The sequence below is a fragment of the Argentina silus genome, assembly GCF_951799395.1.
Source record: "Argentina silus genome assembly, chromosome: 14".
Lineage (NCBI taxonomy): Eukaryota > Metazoa > Chordata > Actinopteri > Argentiniformes > Argentinidae > Argentina > Argentina silus.
In genome coordinates, this window is record NC_139668.1 from 898963 (window position 1) to 925599 (window position 26637).

Consider the following 26637-nt stretch of genomic DNA (forward strand, 5'->3'; position numbering starts at 1 on the left):
TCCTGTCATGTGTGCAAAAAATATATCACTGTATCAAGGCCGCAGAGAAGACACACAGACATGATTATCATCAAATATGAGTTTATTCATTTTTTATTTTATTTTATAAATCATTCTTACAAAATTTGCGTTTTTATTTCTATTTCATTTATTACCTCTATAAAAGTCATTTGTTAATTACAAGGTATGATGGAGGAAGGCATCAGGACAGCTGGGAGCAAATACAAAAAGTGTGATGATACAGTATGTACTGATAAATAATCCTAAGTGGTCATGCAGGCATGTTGTCTCAGCTGCTGAGGGGGTGTCATAAATGAAAGCTGTGAAACTCCAGTGTATGATGAGGTTTGCTCACGACCCCTATATGTTGCTTCTCTTTTGAATGACAGTCAATGACAGACTGAGTGTCTCACGAATTCACAAATGTTGCTAAAAGGCACAATCGAGGAAAGACACAGAATACTATCCTGCACATACAGTACCACCACCACTATGAATACAAATGCTATGCATTGGTAAACCATTGAGGGCTTTGTTTGGCATAGGATGTGTCCAATGTGACAGGGGTATATGCCTGTTTCTTTCCACATTTGTTGTTTGAAGGGATTTTGTACAGATATTAGTAATACAGTTTCAACAGAGGCAAACCACAAATGACTTAAAGGGACACCACCACATTTTAACCACATATTCATTATCTCCAGTAGCAAACCAGTGTAAACATTTTCTATATTCTGTAGTCAAAAACTAAGAAGTCCTAAGAAAATGACCCCCCCTAATGATGTCATTGAGGATAATAAAAAAAAAGAAATAAAAAAAATCTGTGATTTTCAAAAAAATACACTCCCCCTGGCACTCCCCCTGGTTGGAAACTTGTTTTGGGGAATTACTGAATTTGTTTTAAAATGTACCCTGATGACATCACAGGGGTCTTAGTTTTTGTTTCTTCTCATCTTAAGACACTGGTATAGTGCTGAAGATAATGAATATGGGGTTAAAAAGTGGTGAAGTGTCACTCTAATTGAGACAGACAGTGTATCAGATCAGGAGAGACAGTACAGCAAAAATGAAAATGTGTTTAATTTATATATTTAAAAAAAAAAAAGAGTTTCAAGGGACCCAGCTGGTTATCATTTTTCTTTTCTCAACAGCAACCAATAGTCATAATTGGTTTCTGTAACCCGGCTCACACGGAGAGCCAACATTTTCAGGGCAAATTTGTGATCTCTTGTATGATCTCATACTATACACTCACTGAGCACTTTATTAGGAACACTATACTAACACTGGGTAGGGCCTCCCTTTGCACTCAAAACAGCCTCAATTCTTCATGGCATTGATTCCACAAGATGTTGGAAACATTCCTTTGAGATTCTGGTTCATGATTACATCATGCAATTCCTGCAGATTTTTCAGGTAGACTTTCAAGTTGTGAATCTCCCTTTCTATCACAGAGATACAAGGCTCCCAAAGGTGTTTTATTGGATTCATATCCGGTGACCAATGAAGGCCAATGAAGAACACTGAACTCATTATGTTCATGAAACCAGTTTGAGATGACTTTTGCTTTGTGACATGGTGCATTATGCTGGAAGTAGCCATTAGAAGATGAGTAAATTGTGGCCATGAAGCGATGCACATGGTCAGCAACAATACTCAAGTAAGCTGTGGCATTCAAGTGATGACTGATTGGCATTAACGGGCCGAAGGTGTACAGGTGTTCCTAATAAAGTGTTAAATGAGTGCATATACACTGTTCGGTTATGCTAACCTGTGAAAAAATAAATATACATGTTTATGTAAAGTGATGAAAGTTACAGGTTTCTAAAATGTCTCTGGTTTGCCTGTGAAATAATTGTGCAAGGCTGGGGACTTTCTCTCTTGATGATAAACAACACTTCAGACAATCATTGATTTAAAAGGCTTGATATGAAATCAAACAAGACGGTTCACTGAACTTAAAATGGGAACCAGATGCAAGCCAAGATTTTCCAAATCCTTGAGATGAACACCTTCTGCCAAGAGATACAAGGCTCGCTGCAACTTAACATAAAATACAAAATAAATCTCTCTTGGCAAGTACAGTATCAAATCCTACAAACTCATTTTCGCATGTGTGAGTACATTACCAGAACGTAAATACAAACGTGATATGTAGTGGAAAAAATATACCAACAATATCAGCTTTTAAACTGTACTGTACAAAGTATTAAGTGTTATGATGACATTATCACATATGACATACTGAGGTTGACAAGAGCCATCAGTGAAACAACTCACTGGCAATGTATACTGTACACCTAGTGGACATTGGCTCCATTGATTGTATTCTGATGTCAACATGAAAAAAGAAACCAAAAAACCAAAGCAAATCAATGTCAACAAGTCTATAACTACCTCATTAGAACATGATGGAGATGCAAGGGGGGAGAAGGAATAGTTAAGCTTTGGCTCACAGCTGGCACATTTCAAGTTCAGTCACCTTCACAAAAAGGCCATTAAAGCACACTACACTCCTTCAAGTCTACAGACATTCAAGTACCTGTGAGTGGACTGGCTGAGCTCTCTATTGTGGCATACAGGCAAAGGCCTCTTAACAGTTTGATATTACTATAGAGCAATGAGCAGCCCCTTCTCTTGAAGCCATTCCCTTGAAATTGATCCATAAAGGACAGTATTCAGATTTTCTCAGTTTGATTGCAATATGCCCATGGTTGTTTCTGGCTGGCTAGAATGTGTCATGGCAATTGTACAGTCGCTGGGTAGGTAAGTATTGCTAGTACAACAGCATCATGAGAACACATGAAGCAACATAAGTGAGGGACAAGGATGTTTTTTGTCATTGCAATGACAAGGCTAGGTAAGGGGTAGGTGGTTTCTATTTTAAGGATCGTGTTCAGAAAAGGGTCACGGTTGAAGCTCACTGCATCTAGAACAGAGTGGCCTATAATGGTAAATTCAGTGCCAAAAGGTTTCAAGGACTACTCTTCTAGGAAAACCAACACTTACATGGGTTTATAGGGAGCAAGACAACACACAGGAAAATATGTGCAATAAGCAATTTAAAAGGCAGTCTTAATGTCAATTTCTGGAACATGGCACAGATACATTTCGCCTTAAAAATATCTCAAGTTTCAAACTCTCCTGTGAAATGAGGCAGGCATCTAAAGACCTGTTTAGGGTCTAAATGAAGCAACAGTAAACTCCTGCCTGGTAGTGTTCTTAGGCAATAAAGAGGGAAGAAATGGGCAAAAAGTGTTGAGTTTAGAGTCTGCTCCATTTTATCCAGAAATGTTAATTCGCTCATTCCAAAGGAGAGAAAAGTACTCAGTTTGGGCTTCTGGTTGGATGAGCATACTTTCAACCTTTATACAGACTGGAGCTGATGTCTGAGGGAAGAATAAGAGGATGAGAAAAGTAAAAAAGCTTTGGAAACGATCAAAGGAAAACGGCTACATGGAAAACGTGATACGCTTCTTATGTATCTCTGCGATAACAGAGACATTGACAGACTAATATAAAGCTCCCATCGGAGAACCAAGGAATGGGCATAGAGAGTATGTTATTTTGAGTTTTGGGACTGCCATATGGCTATGGGTTTATGGATGACAATATCTGAAAACAGTGCTTTTTAAACCTTCCTTTCAGCAAAAGAATCACAAAACAATCACATAAAAGGGGGGAAAGCTACAATTTGCTTTACTTTATCGATCTTTAATACTTAATGCGCACTGGACATGTCTTGGTAAGAGATCATAATGCTTCAGACCAGTGTAACACATGAGAGAAGGTGGCCTGGTAAAAAATGAAACAAATAGTAACAAAAAACAGGGTTTCCCAGGGTCTAGAGCAGGGGCTGGTGAGTATGTCAGGGGTCCTGATGCAGGGTGGGGAGTGGTTGGAGCGGTTTTGGAGGTGGGGGGGGGTTTGCATTGAGTCAAGGTTCCCAGCCTGGGGCTGATTTGTGGTTGGGTTGCCAGATTGGACACCACCCCTCTTCTACCGTTCTGCACGTGTGCTGAGAAAGCAGGAAAGTCACGTTGTTCATTTGTGGCATTCATACAAAACAATATTCTATCCAAGAGTCTCGTCGTCAGTAGTGTGTATGAGTGTGGAGATACTGTAGGTAGGTACGTCCATCGCTTTGTGTATAAATGTGTGTGTGTGTGTGTGTGTGTGTGCGCGCAAAGTTTTCTAGACACCAGCGCTTTTCAAGTCCTGGCGCTGTGGTCATTGGCAATGTGCTGAGTGGAAGACAGAGCTCTAGCGTCCCCTAGATAGCTGGCAGACTGTCCTGCCGTGGTCCTCCTCCTGCTCTCTACTAAGTCTCTCCCTTCCCCCTGCCGCTCCAGCAGGGGGCGCCAGTCTTGTCAGAGCCTCTCGATGTCCCTGTATTTCTTGCGGAGGATGGAGACCTGGTCCTTGAACAGAACCGGGTCCAGCCTCATCTGGGAGTGGACCAGGGGCATGGTGCCAAACCAGCTGGCGAACTTGTTCATGCACGTCTGCCGCTGGGCAAAGTGGTCGGGGTCGGCCCAGCGTGAAGCCCGCGATGACTGCATGATGAAAGAGAGAGAGGGAGGGAGAGAATGATAAGTTACCATTAGTTAAGTAGCACGTCACCAATTTGTTGCACTGGTCACATTACACAATGTTTAGGGAGGCAAGACATGGGAGTGAAGTGGTTTCCATTTGTCAGTCCTTTTCAAAAGTACTAATACTTGAAAAAAATATACGAATATGATTTAACAGGGTTGAAACTATAATAGGGATCATGCATCTGTGTACCTGTCCCATCATGGTCTCTTTGTACTGCTTCTTCTGGGTGACTTTGATGGGGGGTAGCTTGGTGACAGCCGAGACCAGGAAGTTCATGAGGATGTCCTCACAGTTGGCCAGCTGGTCCACCATGCTCTTCAGGCTACTCGGCAGGAAGTTAGTGTACAGGAAGTGGTAATATCTGAGGCGGGATAGAGGCTGAGTGTTAGATGTGTTTGAAAGATCTAGGGTCCCATTCAAGCTCACCAAGCAGTTAACTGACTTATTGGTTGACTTATTGAGGGTCACAGAGCAAGTGATTGAAGATCAATAGAGTTATTGGAGCTCATTTGCAATTAAGTTGCAGTTAACAGTTAAAGAGGGATATGTCTTTGTGGAACAGACATATGAATGGGAAGATAAATGAAAAGATATAAACAAACCCATGACATCCTCAGGCAACAGAGCATTATGAGTGGCAATCCTGAATGTACCCCATGACTTTAATAAGTTGAGGTTCGTTCCTAGTGGTGGAGTACCTGTGATAGATGGCAGCTCCGGTCAGCACCATGGAGTAGTCGTTTGTCCACTTGGAGGTGTAGCCCCAGCGCTCCTTGTTGCTGTCCCAGAAATGGCTGCGGGCCGGGTAGCCCACAATCCTCTCTGGGAAGCTCTGCCACACGGTGAAGGCAAAGTCCACCTGAAGAGCGAGACGTACAGCTGAGTTAACCGACGCACCCTCAAAGATCTCAGTATGCAGAAACACTGGCAGATACACATACACACTCTCTCTCTAACACACAACCACAATCAATCAAACTATAGAGCACATTTCATACAAATAATGTAATGCAATGTGTGTTGCAAGAAAGAAAAATAAAATAAAATAATATTAATAAAACACTGGAGTGAAATACAGTGCAATAGAATTAATAAAATAATCAAATGGTAATATAATGGAATAAAAGTGCAGCAAATAATAAGAAAAGCCTATGAAAAAGCAAGGATAAAAAGGTATGTTTCTATCTTTTGTTTAAAAATGTCCACTGTTTCTACTATTTCACACACACACAAGAATTGACAACAGAAGCACACTCTCTTTTCAACACACAAGTATTTTCAAAGCCTTAGCAGTTGGCTGACCTCACTGATTGATCAAATCATTTAAACAAATAATTACAGAAAAACATCAAAAGGGTCCAGCTTCAGCAGCCAAACGGAGCCTCCATCAGAGACTGAATTAAGAGTGTAATAACACAGCCGTGGTCCCGATAAAAACAGCCTTTATGGGATCCCATTCAAAACTCATCTCAGCAACATCTGTGTTCACATGGTGTTTTGCCAAGATGTGCCCAGGAAAAAAAAAGCACCACTGGAAGGAGAAAACAACGCTTCCACTGAATAGCCACAATGATAGTTCCCTCAAATGCATGATTAAAGATGTGAATTAGAGCAAGCAAGCGAGAAGCCGGGTAGAGAAAACAAGAGAGAGAATAAGACAAAGGGAAGTAGAGAGAGAGAGGGGAGAGAGAGAATGTGCAAGTAATACAGTGAAAGAGTTGCATTTGAATTAAACAAGTTATTGCAAGGGATAGAGAGAAAGAGAAAGACAGAGAGGAGTAATTGAGAGGGAGGAGTAAATGAGAGGGAGTGATTGGAAAGTACATGAGAGGCAGAAACAGAGAGTTGCATGTGGGACAGGGGACAGAGAGAGAGAGAGAGAGAGAGAGAGAGAGAGAGAGAAAGAGAGAGGGAGGTCTGTACTCTCCCAGGCAGGCCAGCCAGCGTCTCTGTGCTGACACAGCTCTACACAAAGCACTGAGGGCCTGGAGCCATGCCAACGGTGACATCATCTTCATCACCATCAGCAGCAGCACAGAACACAACAGTAGAGCAGAGCTGAGGCCACAGCAGGCTGACTGGAGATGGAGGGAGAAAGAGAGACAGGATAGAGAAAGATGAGAGAAAGACTGGGAGGGGGAGAGGGTAGAGAGAGACACTGAGCAAAGATAGAGGAAAAGAAAGAAAGAATAGAGAGAATAGGGAAAGAGAAGAGAGAGGCAGACGAGGAGACAGCAACACAGAGATTGAGAGAGTGAAAAGAGGGGTGTAGATAGGAAAGCAAGGACAGTCCTGAGTAGAAAAGCACATTCCCAGATAGAATAAGGTCAATATCTGGTCTGGTGACTAACCTCGGTGGTGGACAGCACTGTGTCCTCATCCAGACTAAGCACAGCATCAGTCACGATGGTCTCATAGGGTATGAACCGGCTGCTCATCACCTGCAGGGGGAGACAAAGGTTCTCTTAGATGCCAGTACAGTACTGTATGTCATGGTTTAAAATATCAGAATCAGAATTCTTTTATTTTATTATTTATTAAGTATATTTGCACATACAGGAAATTGACTTGGTGAGGTTGGTGCATGGACATAAAAAACAAATAGCAAATATTGACAAGAAATTTACAAAATAGCAAAGTATTAACAAAAATAACAAATTTACAAATTTACAAAAAAGAGCAGCAGAACAATACATCTTGTAGGCACAAGAGGCTGTGAAATGCTTGTGGGGCATGTACACTATAAATTAGAATAATTTTAAATAATTATAAATTACACTGTCAGTGCGTTGTTAGTGTGACAGGGTGTGGGGGGGGGCGTCAGAGAGAGGCAGGGGGCTTGGTTGTGAGCCCCACTGCCATGGGGAAGAAACTGTTCAGGAGCGATGTTTCAGTCTTGATTGACCGGAACCTTTTGCCGAATGGAAGTCTTTGGAAGAGGTGATGACCAGGATGGGAAGGATCAGCGATGATCTTTCCTGCTCTCTTACTGGTCCTGGAGTGGAACAGGTCTAGGAGAGATGGCAGGTTGCAGCCGATGACCTTCTCGGCTGATCGAATGACCGGCTGCATTCTGCCTTTGTCCTTGGCAGTGGAGGCAGCAAACCAGACAGTGATTGATGAGCTGAGGATGGACTCAATGATGGCCGTGTAGAACTCAACAATCACTTTCAGTGGCATGTTGAATTTCTTCAGCTGCCGTAGGAAGAACACCCTCTACTGGGCCTTCTTGATGGTGGAGGTGATGTTCTCCGCCCACCTGAGGTCCTTTGAAATTATTGTCCCCAGTAATCTGAATGACTCCACAATGTTAACTGGGGAGTCACACATGATGAGGGGGGCGGTTGGGGCTGGGCTTCTCCTGAAGTCTACTACCATCTCTACAGTTTTTAGGGCGTTCAGCTCCAAGTAGTTCTGGCTGCACCAGGAAGCCAGGCTGTCAACTTCCTCCTTGTAGGCAGCCTCATCACCGTTGGAGATTAATCCAATGAGGGTAGTGTCATCCGCGAACTTCAGGAGTTTGACAGAAGGGTGGCTAGAGGTGCAGCTGTTGGTGTAGAGGGAGAAGAGTAGAGGAGAGAGCACACAGCCTTGTGGGGCTCCGGTGCTGATGGTCTGGGGCTCCGAGACAAGCTTGCCCAGCCGTACTTGCTGCTTCCTGTCTGTCAGAAAGTCAGTGATCCACCTGCAGGTGAGCTCAGGCACGCTCAGCTGGAATAGCTTATCCTGGAGGAGAGCTGGGGCGATAGTGTTAAATGCAGAGCTGAAGTCCACAAACAGGATCCTGGCGTAGGTGCCGGGGGAGTCTAGGTGCTGTAGGATGAAGTGTCCCATGTTGACTGCGTCGTCTATAGACCTGTTGGCTCTATAGGCAAACTGCAGTGGGTCAAGTAGGGGGTTGGTGATGGTCTTGAGGTGGGTGAGCACGAGGCGCTCAAAGGTCTTCATTACCACAGAGGTCAGGGCGACTGGTCTTTAGTCATTAAGGCCTGTGATCCTCTGCTTTTTGGGAACTGGGATGATGGTGGATGTTTTGAAGCAAGCAGGTACCATGCATTCAGCCAGTGAGGTGTTAAAGATGTCCGTAAACACTGGAGACAGCTGGTCTGCACAGTGCTTCAGTGTGGAGGGGAGACAGCATCTGGTCCAGCTGCCTTGTGGGGGTTCTGTTTCTTTAACAGTTTGTTAACGTCTCTCTCCTAGATGGAGAGAGGTGCGACGGGGGGGGGGGGGGGGCTGTAGAGGTTAGTTCCTCTGTCCAGGCTGGGAAGGAGAGGTGTGATAGCTGTGGGGGAGGGTTGGTTTTGTGGGTCATAGTCAAGGCTGCTCCATTGTCTGTCGAATCTATATGCATTTTGTCTTACAGCGGTGGGCTACCTCAATGCTGCTGCTGTGGCAGATACTAGTTGTGATGAAGTGCTGCTGAAAGCCACCACAAGGTGGAGGCAAGAGCTGTGAAGGATGTTTGAAAAGAGGGGTCCTTCGGTTGGTAGAAATGACCCTGACCCGCCCCCTCCTCCAGCATCAAGAAAAATAAATGTTCTCTCCTGAATTCCACATGAATTCCATTTGATGCATGCCTATCACGAAAATAATAATTTGGTTGTTCATTTAGGCATTTCCTATAGATAATTGTATACATCGCTTAAAATAACCAAGTGTACCGCTTATGACCATATGAGATTGGTTATTCATAAAAAAATTGTGAGACAGACTTATTCTGTGCAGGATAACTCTTTGAATTACAAAAAAAAACGTTGATTGCAACGAAAGTGGAGCAGTTGGCACAAGCTACATTGCACTGCTTTATTGCACTGACTGGAGACCACTGGACAGCAACCATAACTACCTTGGTGTAACAGCACACCTAATCGATGACGAATGGCAACTGCACTCGTTCGCTTTAGGTGTGGTGAAAACACATTTTGCTGATGCATGTGCTACTCAGTTTCTTGATGTTTCAAAGGAGTGGGAGATATCGGACAAGGTCACCACTACAGGAACAGATAGTGCTTGCAATATGATCGTGACGGCAAGGATTCTACCATTCGAGCATATGCCCTGTGTAGCGCACATTAAGGGTAATCGTAGTGGCTTTCCGTGACAGCGGGTTTGACGGTGCTTTAGCCAAGTGCCGTAAAATAGTCCGACACTTCAAACACAGTCCTGCAAATACAGCAGAGCTGAAAGTTCAGCAAGCCTCTCATGGGCAAGAAGAGGAGTCACTCGTCCAGGATGTACCCACACGCTGGAATTCAACTCTCGAAATGATAAAGCGGGTCCAACACAACCCACTGAAGGCAAATGTTGGCATAACAGAAGCACAAATTAGCCATGCCAACCTCAGCTGAATATGACAGACTGACAAAGTTGGAAACACTGCTGGAGCCATGCAGGTAAGGTGATTTCCCTATCCTCACCAATTTTATTTTCTGACAAATACAATTAATATAATAGTCACTTTGTTATTGTATTTTATAAATAATTTGAATGAAAAGTGTAGTCATTAATTCTGTTGGTCTTGTGTGTTTGTAGGTATGTCACTGAGCTCCTGGGTGGTGACAAATATGTGTCCTGCTCTGTGGTGCTGCCTGCACTCTGCCACCTCTTGAGTACAATGAAGGTCTCAGATGTTGACCCTATATAGTGCGCTTCAAGGCTGTATTCAAAGAGGACCTCAACAGACGAAAGGAGAACACAAACCTGTCATGGCTAAAGGTAGCTAAAGGTAGCAGCAGATCTAGATCCCAGATTCAAGGACCTCAGCTGCCTGCCCAGAGCAGAGATAGAAGAGGTGTGGCAAAATATGCTGAAGGACAGAGAACCTGCATCACAGCCCTCCACAGAGGAAATGGAACCAGAGCCACCAAAGAAGAAGATGGCCCTCCTGCTGATGGGGTCAGAGGCTGATGATGAGGCACTGTCCACAGACAAAAATCTAGACAGGTATAGGGCAGAGCCCAGTTTCAACATAGAGGCTTGTCCACTACAGTGGTGGTCGGCACACACAGGTGCCCATGGTAAGCTGGCCCATATTGCACAAAGGTACTTGGCTACACCTGCATCAACAGTGCCATGTGAGAGACTGTTTTCTTTGGTAGGCCACATTGTGCAGAAGAAGAGGTCAGCTCTGTCATCTGTAAATGTCAACAAGCTAGTCTGCCTGAGCAACTGGTTAAAAGAAAAGCAGACTTTATGAACTGGTTGAATGGAGTCATGTCACACAAGTTCACACTGTTTCAAGTAATCTTATTAAACTAAGAGTGTGAAAAAGGACTGTTCACTTTGTCTCTTCAAAGACACTGTAGCATTCATTTGGGTGAGATGTTACTTTGCAAACAATTTACAGGAAAGCTTTTTACATTCACTTTGTAGCAGATGTTACTCTGTAACTGTTCTTTATGTGGTTGTCTGCTTATTCAGAAATGATCAAAACTGTTGTTGTAACTGATGTTAATAAAGTAAAAAAAACAAACTCTAATCAGTGATTCCTCTAATGCATTTCGTTATTCCAACACCACACATGTATTTGTTTTATCTCCCCCCAAAAATACAAGTAAATACTAGTATTACTAGTAAATACTAGTAAATACTATAATCGTGATTAATCACAGCCTATTACTGTTATTAACTCAATTAAATTTTTTAATCGATTGACAGCACTAAAATAAATACATAATGTTCACAGCTCTGCAGTTTCCTGCATTGGAAATCCTGCATTCTTTTTACTTCACAGTATGCGGACGGGACAAGGTGCAAGTGAACCTTGTGGCTCTTTTATCTCTGGTTTGTTGTCCCCCACTGATGAAATCAGAGGGGAATATGATTCAGTCTCTGTTCGTTCATATGTCACAAGCTTTTTCTCCGACACCACTGGGACAATTTTTATGAACTTGAATTACGGGTCTTGCCATACAGATTGGCAAGACATTTACAAAATTACACTGCCAATTTTGATGAAACTACAGTAAAGATGCGTCTTGCCATAGAGATTGTTTAGGAGTTTCGAGGTGACGTCCTTAAAGATGTTATGATGCATTGGTGTTTGCATGGTTCTGTTTTGTTGAGGTTTGATAGTTATGGGCTTATGTTGTTAAAATTCAGGCAGGAAGCTATACAGAGCGGAGCCATCCCATAACGCCAAACTTAAATGTATTACCATTTTCATTAAACAATGATTAAACCGAAAGAGTCCTTACTACATTCAATCACTGAGTCCAAATGATTTGATCTGGTTATTTAAATTGAAACGCCTACAATTACAATTCAAATATTACAGAAATACTTTCTGTAAACAGTATACAGTGGGCTAGTGTTTAAAAGGTTCACACCACCATCGCAGTGGTGGTCTACCTCAATGTAGCAGACATAACTCGTGTAATAATAATAATAATAATGCATTTATTTTGTATAGTGCTTTTCTCAGTATTCAAAGACACTACATGGAGAACAAGAATAGATAGATAAATAAAAAGCAAAACAAAAGCACCGTCAGCAAAAACAACAACAAAAAATAGTTTAAGATTTAAAGCAAGTTTAAAAAGATGGGTTTTGAGGGATCGTTTGAAGGAGGAGAGCATGCTGGATTCTTTGATGTGGATTGGGAGAGTTCCAAACAGTGGGGGCTGCAGTGGAGAAAGCCCGGTACCCCACTAAAACACTGCTTAATCAAAGATATTTGTATCATAACTGGCGACATGATTTAACATTTGGGGGTTATTAAATAAAAGTGTACAAGCCAGTGATAAGCCAACAAATCCACTATTTACATTTTAAGTAATATTTTTTGACTATTCGTCTGTCAAACAGCAGGGAGATACACCACCGCTAGCTCCCTAAACCAGCTAACAGTAAGAGTTTGCAGTAAACATGGGGTAAGTTTATCAGTAGGCCTATCTGTAACTATCTATCTATATTAGCCTACTTACCAACATGACAAGAAACATGCAAGCTGGCCAAGCAGATGTCTCTCTCAATTAGCAGAGATTGGCTTGTTCCAAACGTATGACTGTATACATTTTCCGGCAGATCGACTAAATAAACTTCCAGCTGTTTTATCCTCATTTGCCAATGATTAGATATGGCAATGTAATTGTAAATAGTCAGCTTTCTGACATTTGTAAAGAGAGTTTGTTCTGTCTGTATAAATTACATCATCCTGATTGCCTCACTTATCGCAGCGGAATGGTCGTCATGGTTCTGTGATCTGTCTAATGTTAGCCGATATATGTTGCCATGTTGACGATGCAGTGTTCATAGAGAACATGAGTATTTACAAGTCCCTTAGTTCTCCTTAATATACTGCTCTGGTAGCCTAGATATCACACTGGTTAGCCTACTCCTAAAGCTCACACTTCCAAGCTGGGTAGACTAAACATAATTTGAAATGCATAAATAAACACAACCATAACAGTTCTCTAAAAGATGCAACATTTTGGCTACAGTAAAATCTATATTTGTATGTTCTAGGGGACGAGTGGGACTGGATTGTACACAGCATTCAAATTGTATCTCTAAAAGACTGTCTAGTGGCTAAATAAATTGTCAAGTTTTTGTTTGTTAATGGGAAATTATTTGAGCTTGTTGTAAGCGGAGCTCAAGCAAACACACACGAGCTGCAGCAAAATGTGTAGCCTACAGATCATGAATGTCACACATATCAAGAACTGTCCAATGCTACAGCAATATGACAATGCCTACAGTGCCCTCCATAAGTATCGGAAAGAGGAAGCATTTTGTCTTCTTTTACCTCTATATTCCAACAGTTTACTATAATGTTAAATTAGAGATGCTCAGCTTTAATTCAATGTTTTCTTTTTACAGATTGGTTACACCATTTAGAAATAACAACCATTTTTATACATAGTCCCTCTATTTCAGGGCACCAAAAGGATTGGAAAATTGACTTGACAGGTGTTTCTTGTTAGTCAGGTGTGTTCCGTCATATCATTTGTGCAGGCATAAGAGAGATGTCAATGTCTAGTATTGATTCTAGGCTTTGCATTTGCCTTTGCAGTCTGCTATTGGTGTCTGTCAACATGAGAACCAAAGTGACTCAATGAAAGTCAAGGAAGCCATTATGAGGGTGACATATCAGAAAAAAACGAATCGAAACATAGCCAAAATCTTTGACTTAACAAAATCAACAGTTAACATAATTAAAAAAGAAAGAAAGCACTGGTGAGCTCAGCAATTGCAAACGGGCTGGTAGGCAAAGGAAGACTTCTACAGTGAATGACCAAAGAATGCTCACCATAATTAAGAAATAACAACAACTGTCTCACCAGGAGGTAGGTGTGAATGTGTCAGAGACTACAATCCACAGAATAAGTCCCTAGTCGAACTACAGAGGCTTCACTGCATAGTGCATACCACTAGTTATCAAAAGGGATGGTCAGGTTACAGTTTGCTAAAAAAGTACCTAAAAAGCCTGCAGAGGTCTGGAAAAAGGTGTTGTGGACAGAAAGGAAGAATATTATCATCATGTACCAGAGTGATTGCTGAGGAAAGTTTGGAGAAAAAAGGATCTGGCCAAGATTTTCAGCATACTACCTCATCTGTGAAATATGGTGGAAGGGGTGTTATGGTTTGGGCATGTATAGCTGCCACTAGAACTGGCTAACCTTAATTTATGATGTAACTGCTGTCAGCAGAATGTATTATGAAGTGTACAGAAACATCTTGTCTGCTCAAGTATAAGCAAATGTATCCAAATTCATTGGATGGTGCTTCATCATACAGTAGGACGATGACCCAAAACATCCTGCCATAGCAACTAGGGAGTTTTTCAGTACCAAATGTGGAAAGTTCTTGACTGGCAAAGTCAATCTTCAGATTTAAATCCATGTAAATCCAAATGTATTTCATTTCCTGATACAATCTTTTGGCAAAAAAACCTCCAAACAAACAACAACCCAAGATGGCTGCAGTACAGACCTGGCAGAGCATCACCAGAGAAGATACCGAGTGTCTGGTCGGGTCAATGGGTTACAGACTTTAGGCAGTTATTGCATGCGAAGGATTGTTGACCAAATCCAAAACATGAATGCTTAATTAGGACATAATATGAATCTGTCCCATTACTTTTGGTGCTCTGAAATAGGGGGACTTTGTATAAAAAGTGTTGTAATTTCAAAAATTGTAATTAAAAGAAATAAACAAAACAAAAGTAATTTTTGGTGTAACAGTGAAACCAATATGTACACAAATACCATCAAATAAAAGCTGCGTATCTACACTTTAACTCATTTAGTACAAAGGGTGAATAAAGTCGCCCAAATTGTCAACATTCTAGAGTGCCAAGGGCGACTTTATTCACCAAAAATGCATAAATGATGTTTCATTTTGTAGCATTTAGTTTAGTTTTTTTATTGTATTGTTTTTTGTGTGTGCGCGCATATGTGCGTGTGTGTGGACAACAAAACATTTTTTTAAGTATTGTTGCTAGGTAAATACCACATAAAACATATCCATAGAAACCTTTATTACGATGTAAACAAAATGTTAAACGACGGAGAATTTATGTTTAATTGGGAGTTTTTTGGGTTTGAGGATCATGAGCTCTGAGGGGAGGAGGCCTTTCGATGACAAGAGCCCAAGACCAGTCCCACAGAGGGTTTGTAGTAGCAAGGCATAGGGATGGTGATGGAGAGAAATCGATACATTGATTATTCAATTGAGTGAGCTCGCACCACAAGCTCGTTTGCGCGGTTGGAAGCCCAAAGACCGAGTAGAGATGGAGACATTTCTGAAGATACAGGTGAGCTTGAGTATGGTGAAAAAAAAGTTGCTTAGCTGGAAAAAAAGCTGGACACCCAACTTTTCAAGATTGATGGCAAAAAATAAATTCTAACTAATAAGTGCCTGCCTGCACTTCAACGACAATGAGAACCGAGTAGAGAGGGGCCTGCCAGCATACGTTCAAGATCAGAACTCTAATCGACCATGTCCTTGCTAACATTCAGATGGAATATTACCTCCACCAAAACCTCTCCTTTGATGAGTCCATGGTGTTGTACCGAGGGATTTTTTTTTTCCATGAGTATATCCCCAGTAAGCGCCACCGGTTTGGACTGAAAAACTTTGTGTTGACAGACTCCACGTTTAATTGCATGTGGGACATGTGGGATACGTACACCAACGACCGGGTTGTGGTGATTGGGCACAGTACTGTCATCCACCTAATGAGAGAGGCAGGCCTTCTGGGAAAGGGGCATACTGTGTTCACAGACAACTATTACACCTCCCCCGCCCTCAAGGACAACATGGACAACACCGGTGCATGTGGAACAGTGAAGGTTAACCGAAAAGGCATGCCACTCCAGCTGCGAGACCTGAAGCTGAAGCCAGCAGACCCCCGGTGTTCTTCGAGAAAGCCCCCCTGCTCGCATCATCATTCAGAGATGCTGGCACTGTCACGGTCCTCACCACAGTGCATAACTCTGTCATCAACAAGTGAGTCCACAGCAAGGGGCCCACTGGATTCAGAGTGCTCCACAAGCCCAGGTGTGTTGAGGAATACAATAAGTACATGGGGGGGCGTGGACTGTACCAATGAACTGTGTTCTTATTACAGCTACCAGCAACGCAGCATGAAGTGGTATCATCGACTATACCACTGTCAGAGAAGTGTCTCTTTTAAACACCTTGATCCTATTCAAAGAGAGTGGACACAATATGCAGTCTGCTGAATTCAGGGAGAGAGTATCAGAGAGGCAGCTTAGGAGAAGAGGAGTCAACGAGGTCCTGCCACTGATGCCAGTGGTAGAGACGTCGGCTGTACCTGCGCGTCTCACGAGATGGCACTTCCTCAGCAACATGAGAAAATTAAGCCAGACTGCAAGGTGTGCTCATCTCGAAAGCGAAGTGCAGCTGACGGAGGGGAGGCAAGGAGGCAGACACTATTATTTTTGCAAGACCTGCCCAAACCAACCTGCACTGTGTCCTACTACCTGCTTCCAAGCTTGTGTACAAACAGTAGTTGGTAAGTTTGCTTTATTTGACACATTTCACACTATCACTGCACTGACAGTGACGATGTGCACATGTGCTGCCCCCCCCTCCCCCCCCACACACACACACAGATAAAAGGCCCTTTAACACGTCCTCAGAAATTGTAAATAAAATATGAACTGCTGTAATTGATGTTTTTATTATCCTTTATGCCTTTCTTTTATTACTATGTAAATAATCAGTTCATAATATTATACCTTCAGAGTTTATATTCAGAGTTAATCTATAGAATTGAAATTAAATTATTGATTTTACTGTCAATATTGTTGTTTGTCTTGGTGTTTTCTAGTTAATGGTTTTGCCTTTTACGAAAGCTATTCACTGACTTCTCTTGTAACGACCAGTCCTGTGCTGATGTTGACTGATATATGTGGGTATATTAGGACAAGAGGGAGAGGGGATGGCCTTTGCTAACCCCCTGTTACTTTACTTGAGTAAAAAAAAAACATTCTTAAAGTTAAAACAAATGCAAGGTTTGAAGATTTTCAGGGTGCTTTTTTAACATTTAGAATGCTGGGCGGCCATATTGGCTTGGCACTTCAGGTGATGAGTGTTCTGGAATTCGTTGGCAGTTAGTGAGTTAACCTCATAGTAAAAAACTTTTGGAGTATAGAGCCAAAAGAAGAAAAGTACTTTACTGCCCCATTATTTACACAGGGCACTGTATAAAGGCTTGAAACATTTACAAAAGCGTACACTGAGTAGCATATACTAAGACTGGCAGAGGATGGGTGGCTGGAGAGAGCTAGTAGATGGAACTTAAGGATACGTAGATGTGTATACTGAATTAATTATTTTTAGATAAAAGCTCATACTAGTATGTACATGGATGCTGGATATTTTCCAGAATGCAAACAACTCCCACGCAGAGATACATATATACGCGCCCACACACACACACGCACATATGCGCGCACACACACAAAAAACAGCCACCCACACCCTCGTAACCTTTTCTCTCAAAACACACTCGCCTCCCAGAAGGTCAGGTCATTGTAAGAAGCCCTGTTCTTTCTAAAGCTTGCGGTTACACAAAGCTGGATTGGCTAGAGCATGGAGGCTGGGGTATCAGAAGTACACAGATGACCTCTTTTCTTCAGAACACCGCTGCAAAGTGCTCTAAATACAACAGATCTTAGCTATAATGACTCATTGTATGGACAAGTGCAGGAATACATATTAATCTACAACAAATTGACTACAATTTTGAGAAACATCAAATTCCATTCCTACTGCACCTAATACTAGAGGTGGCTCGGTCAAATGTCACCCAATTTCCCCAATCACCGACACACTCTAATGACAACAATACCACTGGAAAGTTGTGTTTTGGGGGGGGGATTGGGATTGGCAGGTACAGTAGGCCAGTGTTTTGCTTTTGTAAAGCTTTGCCTTATCAGCTAGATTGGCAAAATCAAGTTTATTTCAGCAGATCAGCCCATGAATTACAGAGATGAAGAGTGGAAACAGTTTAAACATCAGGTCATTTTAACAAGGACCAAGCAATGGGAACAACTTGGGGTTTTCAAATAATCTATCTATCTATCTATCTATCTATCTATCTATCTATCTATCTATCTATCTATCTATCTACTCTCATACAGTCATCAAGCCTTCTCTCATAGGCTCTACAGTATGCACAGGCAGCAATTAACATCCGACAGTGCAGAGAAAATGTTTTGCGCAAATTTCTCAAGAATTTTCATGTGAGACAGGAGTAAGGATTTTGGGTTTCAGTGGGATTGAGACTGGGTATAAAAGTAGCCTACAGTAGGCTATGTAGGACAGCAGAAGATGGCTGTGACATAACCCCACAGTTGATGACAAATTTGCTTACATTCCTGCACTCTGGCCCTATATTGTAAAGAGAGATCATTCTGTCTGTATAAATTACTGAACCCTCATCATCTGATCCCCTCACTTATCGCAGTAGAGATCTTTGTCATCATTCTCTGATCTGTCTAATGAGGCTCAGGTTCTCTAAAATATGCAACATTTTGGCTACAGTAAAATCTTCAAAGTCAATCTTCTATGCAGAAAGAACTTCAGTGTTTTAAGGGAGGAGTGGGCCTGAATTGCACTCAGCATTTCAGGGGAAGGGGCAAGACAGATTGTCATGCTTTTGTTTGCTAATGGGAAACGATTTGAGCCTACAGATCATGAATGTCATACATAGCATCTGTCCAAGACTACAGCGATTATATGACACCTATATTAAAGTACTTCATTTGTAGCCAACCATGATACATGATATGACTGACAGGGGTAAAAAAGAACAGTCAAATACAGACAGTAGGCAACTACAAATGGATACCGGCAGTAAAACAGTGAAAATAGAATTTGTTTACAGATTAACAGTTGTGAGTTTTATGTATTAGGCTATAGCCTACAGAATAATATGAATAATAGCATGTCAACATGACAGCTTACTTTCACTGATCACAGTAGGCCTATACCAACCGCACAAGGTTGGAACAATTGAAAGCTTATATTGACAGTGGAATGCCGACTATTACATTGACTTTGGTTCACGATCGGAAGAAGATTTTGTTCCTGGATGTTCTGGTCACAAAAGCAAGGGACAAAAAGACTACTTTTTACTGGAAAAAAGACTGATAAAAACTATTTTCTACATTTTAGCAGCAATCATCCGGCTTTGAGACGCAGTCTCCCTTATAGCAGTGTCTTCTCAATATATGACTCATCTTATTTTATTCACTTTTTTAAAATGTTTTTTATTTATTATTATCTTATGTTGTTCGTGTATATTTATGTTGTTCATGTATCTACCTGTTCTGTCTTTAGCTGTTCTGTACTCTGGGTGTTTTATGTTTTATGTGGACCCCAGGAAGAGTAGTGGCTGTATGTGCAGCAGCTAATGGGGATCCTGAGCAAAAATATAGCCAACTCTTGCGCATAAGAAGAATATCTAGCTCTGATACAGACGCAGATATGAGCTCCTGTTTAACAGCACATTGCCTATCCGTTAGAATGCTCAATGATGCCCCCTGGTGGATGTTTTGACAAGGTGAAATACCTATTATAAAATTTGTGAAAAAGTGAGGATGACCCGCTACTGCTGTAGCAGTAAATAAAATATACCAATGACTCCCTGTGAGTTCCTGTGAGTCAACTTTGACCTCTGAAGGTGAGGTTTTAGAGAGGAAAAGGCGACACCTTCAATTGAATCCTGTCAAGAGGCCAGACCGATCATAATGTCATAATAATGACATTAAAATTGCTACCGTTATACGGTTTCTGTCCATCAAATTTACCTAAGCAATGGTTTGAGTCATGACAGCATCTAATAACACACAGTCCCTGACTGGGCTTGAGGTGCTAAGAATAGAGAAATAAAAATTTGTGGCTCACCTTGTTCTCTCCCTCGACGACGATAACGGGCACTGAGGTGGCAGGCCAGCGGTGCTTAGCAGGGAGAGGCTTGTCACAATTCCACAGGACGATGATCTGAGATGAGAGGGAGGAAGAGAGTGGGGGAGAGGTGGGAGAGGAGGGAGATTGAGAGGAGAGAAGGAGAGAGCGAGAGAGAGAGAGAGGTGGAGGACGAAAAAGGTTGTGGGATAAGGGAAGGGGAGATGGAGACATGAGGGACATAGATGGTGTAAACAGAGGTCTCATAGGAATATTCAGAGTTCGTATTTTAACTGACTAACAGCGCAGTACATTCATAACATATTTAATAACTTAACTTAACACTTACATTCTCAGATCAGATCATTATCCAATTCTAAACACTACAAACATCTGACATTTAAATGACTAAAGATGAGAAAGCAACCCATAGTGAGATTTGACAGATAGTGACAATCCCACCTCTTCACCTTTTCTGCAATACCAAATCAGTTCATGTTTTACCCCCAGTTTGACATCAGTCCACATTAATGTTTAATGAAGGACACACACCACACCGGCGTGTACCCTAACACAGAGACAGATCCTTCTCCAGCCAGATTGCGCATGCTCTTTTGGCCTTTCAAGCTGACTTTCAAGATAAGGGATTCTAAGAGGATTGTTAAGCACTGGAATAGGACACGTTTGATCAGTGGATTGAGAGAACACTCGCTCTAGAACAAACACATGCACACGTATGCACACATAAACACACACAAACAAACTCCCTGATAATTCCTGGTAGCCTCTTGATGATGACAGAGGAGGTGGAAAGGCAGATGGTATCTCTGTCAACCTACCAGTCCTCTCATGGAAGACTGTGTAAGTGTGTGTGTGTCGGTGATGTGAGTGGAAGACGCAGCTCCTCTCTGAACCAAGAGTGCACACATTCACAGCAGGAGGTCCACAATCTCGGAATGCACGTCTTTGCCAGAACTGTCTCAAAAGCTTTCTTGCTCCCAATTTTCTCTCCCCCGCCCTCTTGCTCTTTCTCTCTCTCCCATTCATGTATTTATATCCCTTCCTCCTACTCCTCTTCCCTGCTGCCTCAACATGGAGTCTTTGTGCACTGCACGTCTGTTGTGTACCTGGCTCTCCACTTTGCATGCTGGGCCAAATTTATCTGCTCGGGCATAAGCTGGAATAAAAGGCTCTCCTAGGGAAGGGACTGTTTAACCTCCCATACATGTTGGGTGACGTTTAGAAAACATTTGGCTGAATGTGTAACATGCTTTACACTGCCATCAGGGGACTTTTATTCCATTTCCCACCCCGGGTAAAAAGCGTAGATGAATCAATACATCTTCCATCCAGCTGCGCCACAGGGCTCTTAAAGAGAGCTGGTGCCATGGAGACAGACGCGTGATCCCTACAGAACTGCCTTTCTTATTGAAATCCAAAGTTTAGTGAGGAGAGCATTGTCTTGTTTGCAGCAGTGAGGGTATGAAATGTTAAAACTGTTCTGCAATGATTATATGAAATCCAAATCCAAATCCAAACACACACACACACACACACACACACACACACACACACACACTTACCTGTGCACAGTATTGTGATTTGGCTACAGCCACCAGGAGTTTGATAATGGGCTGGGACTGGGAGACCAGAGGGGTGACTGCATGGATGACTGCTGTGAACTTAGGGTACGGTTTGATACCTGGAACACAGGTACACATTTAGTAAGATATTTATGTCACTCAGACTAACGAGGCAGAACAAAGACGTAGAAATGTCAGATATATATATCTCTATAAACCAGCAGCCCAAAACTTCTACATTTCCTGAGGGATGGTTTACTAGACAGCCAAATCCTGGACCAAATCACACTTTCAATAGCAAATCTCTAGAGATGCTTTTTTAGTCTAGGGGTATGCTTAATGTATTCAAAAGCCATGCTTACCAAACTAATTGAGCATTGCCTTATTCTGTGAAACAAACTAGCCTCTTAAATGATTGATGCCACTATCTGTATCCACTTCATATCCACCAATCAAGAAGCCATTTTACTCTCTAGCATAAACAAACTCAGGTTGGAGTTATAGGATCTCATGATAAATAATAATTTATAAGTCATTTTAAAAAGACAGATTTTCCTCTATTCTCCTTCTCATTAACCCAGCACCACTCCACCTTGTCTCCTTACACTCGGGAAGCTTAATTGGTGACCCTGTGACAAACCAATAAAAACTCAGTGTGCACACATTGTGTGCACTCTTGCACACATTCACACATGCACATTTAAGAGGCTAGTTTGTTTCACAGAATAAGGTGCTTGTCACTGCATAATTTTATTTATTTATTTATTTTTATATATCTGCTCTTACCTAAGTGTATTGATTAGATTAGATTAGATTAGATTAGATTCAAGAGTAAAATGGCTTCTTGATTGGTGGATATGAAGTGGATACAGATAGTGGGATCAATCATTTAAGAGGCTAGTTTGTTTCACAGAATAAGGTGCTTGTCACTGCATAATTTTTATTTATTTATTTTTATATATCTGCTCTTACCTAAGTGTATTGATTAGATTAGATTAGATTCAACTTTATTGATGTAGCTGACTAGCACTGTACAGCGCCTCTGAGGTCCCAGATATTTACAGGGCCAAAGGATGTGGTGGTAAACCAGAATGTAGGATTGACATCACTCAGGAATCAAGAGAATGACTTGACCATTTGGCGTGTCAACAGGCTAATGCTAACATCCATCCAGGGCTGCTCCTCTACCACTCTGTGTCAGAACCACTGGAACAACTCAATATCTCTGCTACCAGTTTTAGGGGAACACAAGGAGTTTAAGAATCTGGAAACAGAGGTTCCTCAGATGACACACTGTGTTCATTTTGATATTGAACTGCATAGTCTATAATATTGTCAATCTGTTGTCTTCACTTGTATTGCCCCAGTAAATCTGTAGTTTTGCCATTTTTGATAAAGCCTGCTGTAACACATTGACTGAACTGTTATGACGTGGATAACAAAGAGCAATATGATGAACAATTTGATTGACATGGTCTTCATCAGGTCACAACTTTTGAGAGTAGAAAAAGAGTGAGCAGGAATGTCCTTTTTTGGGCCGTCTAACTCACCTAGTGTAGCATAGTAGAAGGGGAAGTCTCCCAGATGGGCAGAGTAGTGGGGCAGGGCGAAGAGCCCCCCGGGATGGCTGTTCCACATCAGGCTGCTCCTGGACATGTGCTCTAGCACCCGGTCCTGGATGATCTGATGGAGGGAGGAGGATGGAAAGAGATTCAATCAAGGATTCCAGTAAACCATTCACTAAAATTGGGCAGTCACTCAAACAGCCAGACACCAAAATGGCCACCGTTTTCCCCAGTTGCTTTTCTGAGGGATATGCAATTGGCCCCCATATTGGGAAAAAAGCACCAGAAAGAGGTATTACTGCTGTGCCCTTGAGCCAGACTAAATTGCTTCAGTAAAACAGACACAGGTTTGCAGCCGTGGTTTATGGCCCTCTATTGAATGCTATGGTGGCAGGGGTGACTTGGCCGTTGGCTTGGTAACAATGTGGAGAGTCTTAGGAGGACGGATGCAGTGGGCGGTGGGCCGCTCTAGACGCAGCTTGGTGAGAAGCTAATAATACAGCTGGAGGCTCTCACTGTAACAATATTGACAAAGCAACATAAAAATTAATCGGCAAAGACAGGGATAAGAAAACATAGAATGAGTATTGGACTTTTTCGCTACAGCCCTGAAGGCAGTCAATAACCATTTGCGCCTCAGCTGAACAAATTAACTTGGAATCCTTTAGCCTCTCAATAAAAGCACTCACCACCTTAAAAATGAGTCCGTAAGACCTTATGAGAGGCTACTTTTCTTGTTTAGGTGAAACCCCTCCCCCAGAGCAACCTCCACGTGCATGATGGACGACTCGATCTCCGCTCCCAACACCTACAATCAACCAATTGGAGGACAATAGATAAATCCACCCTCTTTTGAAACACCCTGTAATTGGTTTAATAGGTTACTTTAATAGGTGTGCCAGCACTGGAGGAAGCTCCATTGACCTTGTGATTGGTTAAAACGTCTCTACTTCCTGACAGGAAATGCTATGTGATTGGTTGAGCTTGTCTGCTGGCTTGTGACTGAGCCGTCAAACACTGTTCATTTGGGAGTGTGTGAAGTTTAGAGAACGGCAAGGGTGTATGTATGTGGGGACATTACATCTGTCAAGATATTGGTGTGTGTGTGTGTGTGTATATCGGCCTAGATCTGTAGCCGAGTGAGCGTTGCTCCAGAATGAATAAACCATGTTGCTTATTATCTTGGGGGCTGCTATGTTACCCTCCTTCTTTCTCTCCGTCTACAATACAGTCACTCAGGCTTATTCATTAGGCTCCATCGCTCCCTTCACCAAGATACTCAAAAAACACTGGGTCACCAGGGTTGTACAGAGCCAACCCCCCTCTAGTACAGATTGACAATGTGCCACCGTTGTGTTAGGCTCAGACACTGAGACATACTGTACAGAGATAGGTGTGAGATTTAAATGAGTCTAGAGGTAAGACTTTGTGATTGGTGTTAGTGCTAGTGTGAGTCAAGAGATATCCATCAAGTTGATGTGAGACTAGCATGCAACAGGCTGGAGGTAGAAAAATATGGTGAGGAGGCTAGTTTTGTTGGAAGCCTATAGAGATACAGATGACATCGGGGAGATATTTGCTAGCATAGTGTGAGATTTAGGATTGTGAGGCTGGTGTAAGGTGAGCCTAGCATGAAACAGAAGATACACAGAAGACTGCAAAGAGCGAGGAGAGAGAGAGAGAGAGAGTGTGTGTGTGGGGGGGGGGGGGGTTCTACCTCCAGAGTGGTCAGCACAATCTTCTCCACAGAAGAGAAGTAGGCCTCCCACAGAAACTGGGTTTGCTGGCGGAGTGCCAGGATCTTGTCCTGATGGATGGAGCGCACCGTGGACGGGATCTGGAGAGGACAACATAATCAGGTCATATGGAGAGAAATAGTGAGAGTGAGAAAGTGAGTGAGTGAAAGAGTATGTGAGTGAGAATGAGAGAGTGAGTGAGTGAGGAGAGAGAATGAGTGAGATAGTGAGTGAATGAGAGTGAGAGTGAGTGAGAGAGTGTGCGTGTGTGTTTGTGTGTGAGAGAGTGAGATAGTTAGTGAGAGAGTGAGAGAGAGTAAGTGAAAGAGTATGAGAATGAGTGAGAAAGGGAGTGAGAGAGTGAGTGATTGTGTTCGTGAAAGAGTGAGGTGTGAGAAAGTGTGAGAGTGAGATAGTGAGTAAGTGAATGAGAGAGTTAGAGAGAGAGAGAGTGTGTGTGAGAGAGTTAGTGAGAGTGAGAGTATGAGAGAGGTAGACAGTAGGATGGAGGGAGTAAAGAGGGTGTGTACAGTTGTGGAAGAGGAAGGGTTGGCCTCCTACCTGCAGCAGCAGCCTCTCATCTCCGATGACGGCGGCGGTGTTCCAGTTGATGATATCAGAGAAGGGCAGCTCCCAGCCGTTACTCAGCATCACCGGCACACAGGCAGCCTGGACACACACACAGCACAGTCCCACAGGGACTCAGTCAAGAGTCAGGTCTCGCAATTGTCTCTCTCCATTCAGCAATACAGGCATTTAAAACACCAGAGGGTGGGACTGAGACACAGAGAGACACACACAGGCAGACAGACAGAAGAGAGAAAGAAAGAGGGAGAGACATACATGGGCAGACAGACAGACAGACAGACAGAGAGAGAGAGAGAGACAGACAGACACACACACACACACACAAACAGACAGAAGAGAGAGAGAAAGAGAGACACACATAGGCAGACAGCCAAAAGAGAGAGAGATAGACAGACAGAGAGAGAGACAGAGACACAGATACAGAGAGATAGAGAGAGAGAGACAGAGAGGGTTAACCAAGCGGAGGTTGGCCTACAACAGTGGGGTGGTGGAGGAGAGGAACAGGGGGAGGAGCAGAGGACAGCTGGCTCTGTGTGATGAGAGTTTGACGTAATGACGGCCCTGTCACTCTGGGGTCATAAAGGTGTCAGCTGAAACAGCACCAGCCCTGAGGCTCTACTCCAGCTCTCTCCTCTCCTACACACACACACACACTCACACTCAATACAGTAAAGTGACTATTGCTCTCAGACTCACGTCTGTGTGTGTGTGTGTGTGTGTGTGTGTGCGCGCATGTGTGAAGAGGCTCGGAACGCCAGACTGAGTGCGGTGAGTCAGACAGTGAAAGCATAGGAGTCTGAAGAGGCAGGACAAGTGTATACTCACTGGCTGGGGAAGTGTGCACTACCTGTGTGCTCATAAGAGAGGTGGTGACAGGGCAGTATGGAGTGTACAGGTAGACAGTGACTGAGAGTAAGTGAGTGAGAGTAAGTGCACTCAGTGTGCGCGAGTGTGTCGTGAGTGTGTAGGCGCAGGATGCTACAAAGGCGATGGATACAGAGTATGTGTAAGTGCTATTACTGTGTATAAGTGTGCGGTACAGAAAAGGTTATACATGTATACATGCTGTTTATTTGATAGTGGGCTTTGATAAGAAGATATGGAGTAGAGTTGTAACATCGGAAATCATGAGTGCAGTGCAGGTGTTGGATATGGGAGTACAGTGGGAATGTGGGGGTAGGT

At 42.6% G+C, this 26637-nt stretch overlaps 1 protein-coding gene across 1 annotated transcript in view; it reads right to left on the bottom strand.

Annotated features, from left to right (window-relative positions):
* Positions 1-117: 117 nt before the first annotated feature.
* The window catches only part of ext1b (exostosin glycosyltransferase 1b), a 77813-nt gene continuing 51293 nt past the window's right edge, over positions 118-26637 (bottom strand). Inside the window, exons 3-11 of the mRNA XM_083685425.1 lie at positions 25429-25536; positions 24849-24968; positions 23117-23249; positions 21567-21685; positions 19984-20079; positions 6951-7040; positions 5298-5458; positions 4789-4960; positions 118-4556 (exon numbers count right to left, since the gene is read on the bottom strand). Coding sequence (XP_083541551.1) covers positions 4371-4556; positions 4789-4960; positions 5298-5458; positions 6951-7040; positions 19984-20079; positions 21567-21685; positions 23117-23249; positions 24849-24968; positions 25429-25536 — 1185 coding nt within the window. The 3' untranslated portion in view covers positions 118-4370. The remainder of the gene's footprint in view (positions 4557-4788; positions 4961-5297; positions 5459-6950; positions 7041-19983; positions 20080-21566; positions 21686-23116; positions 23250-24848; positions 24969-25428; positions 25537-26637) is intronic.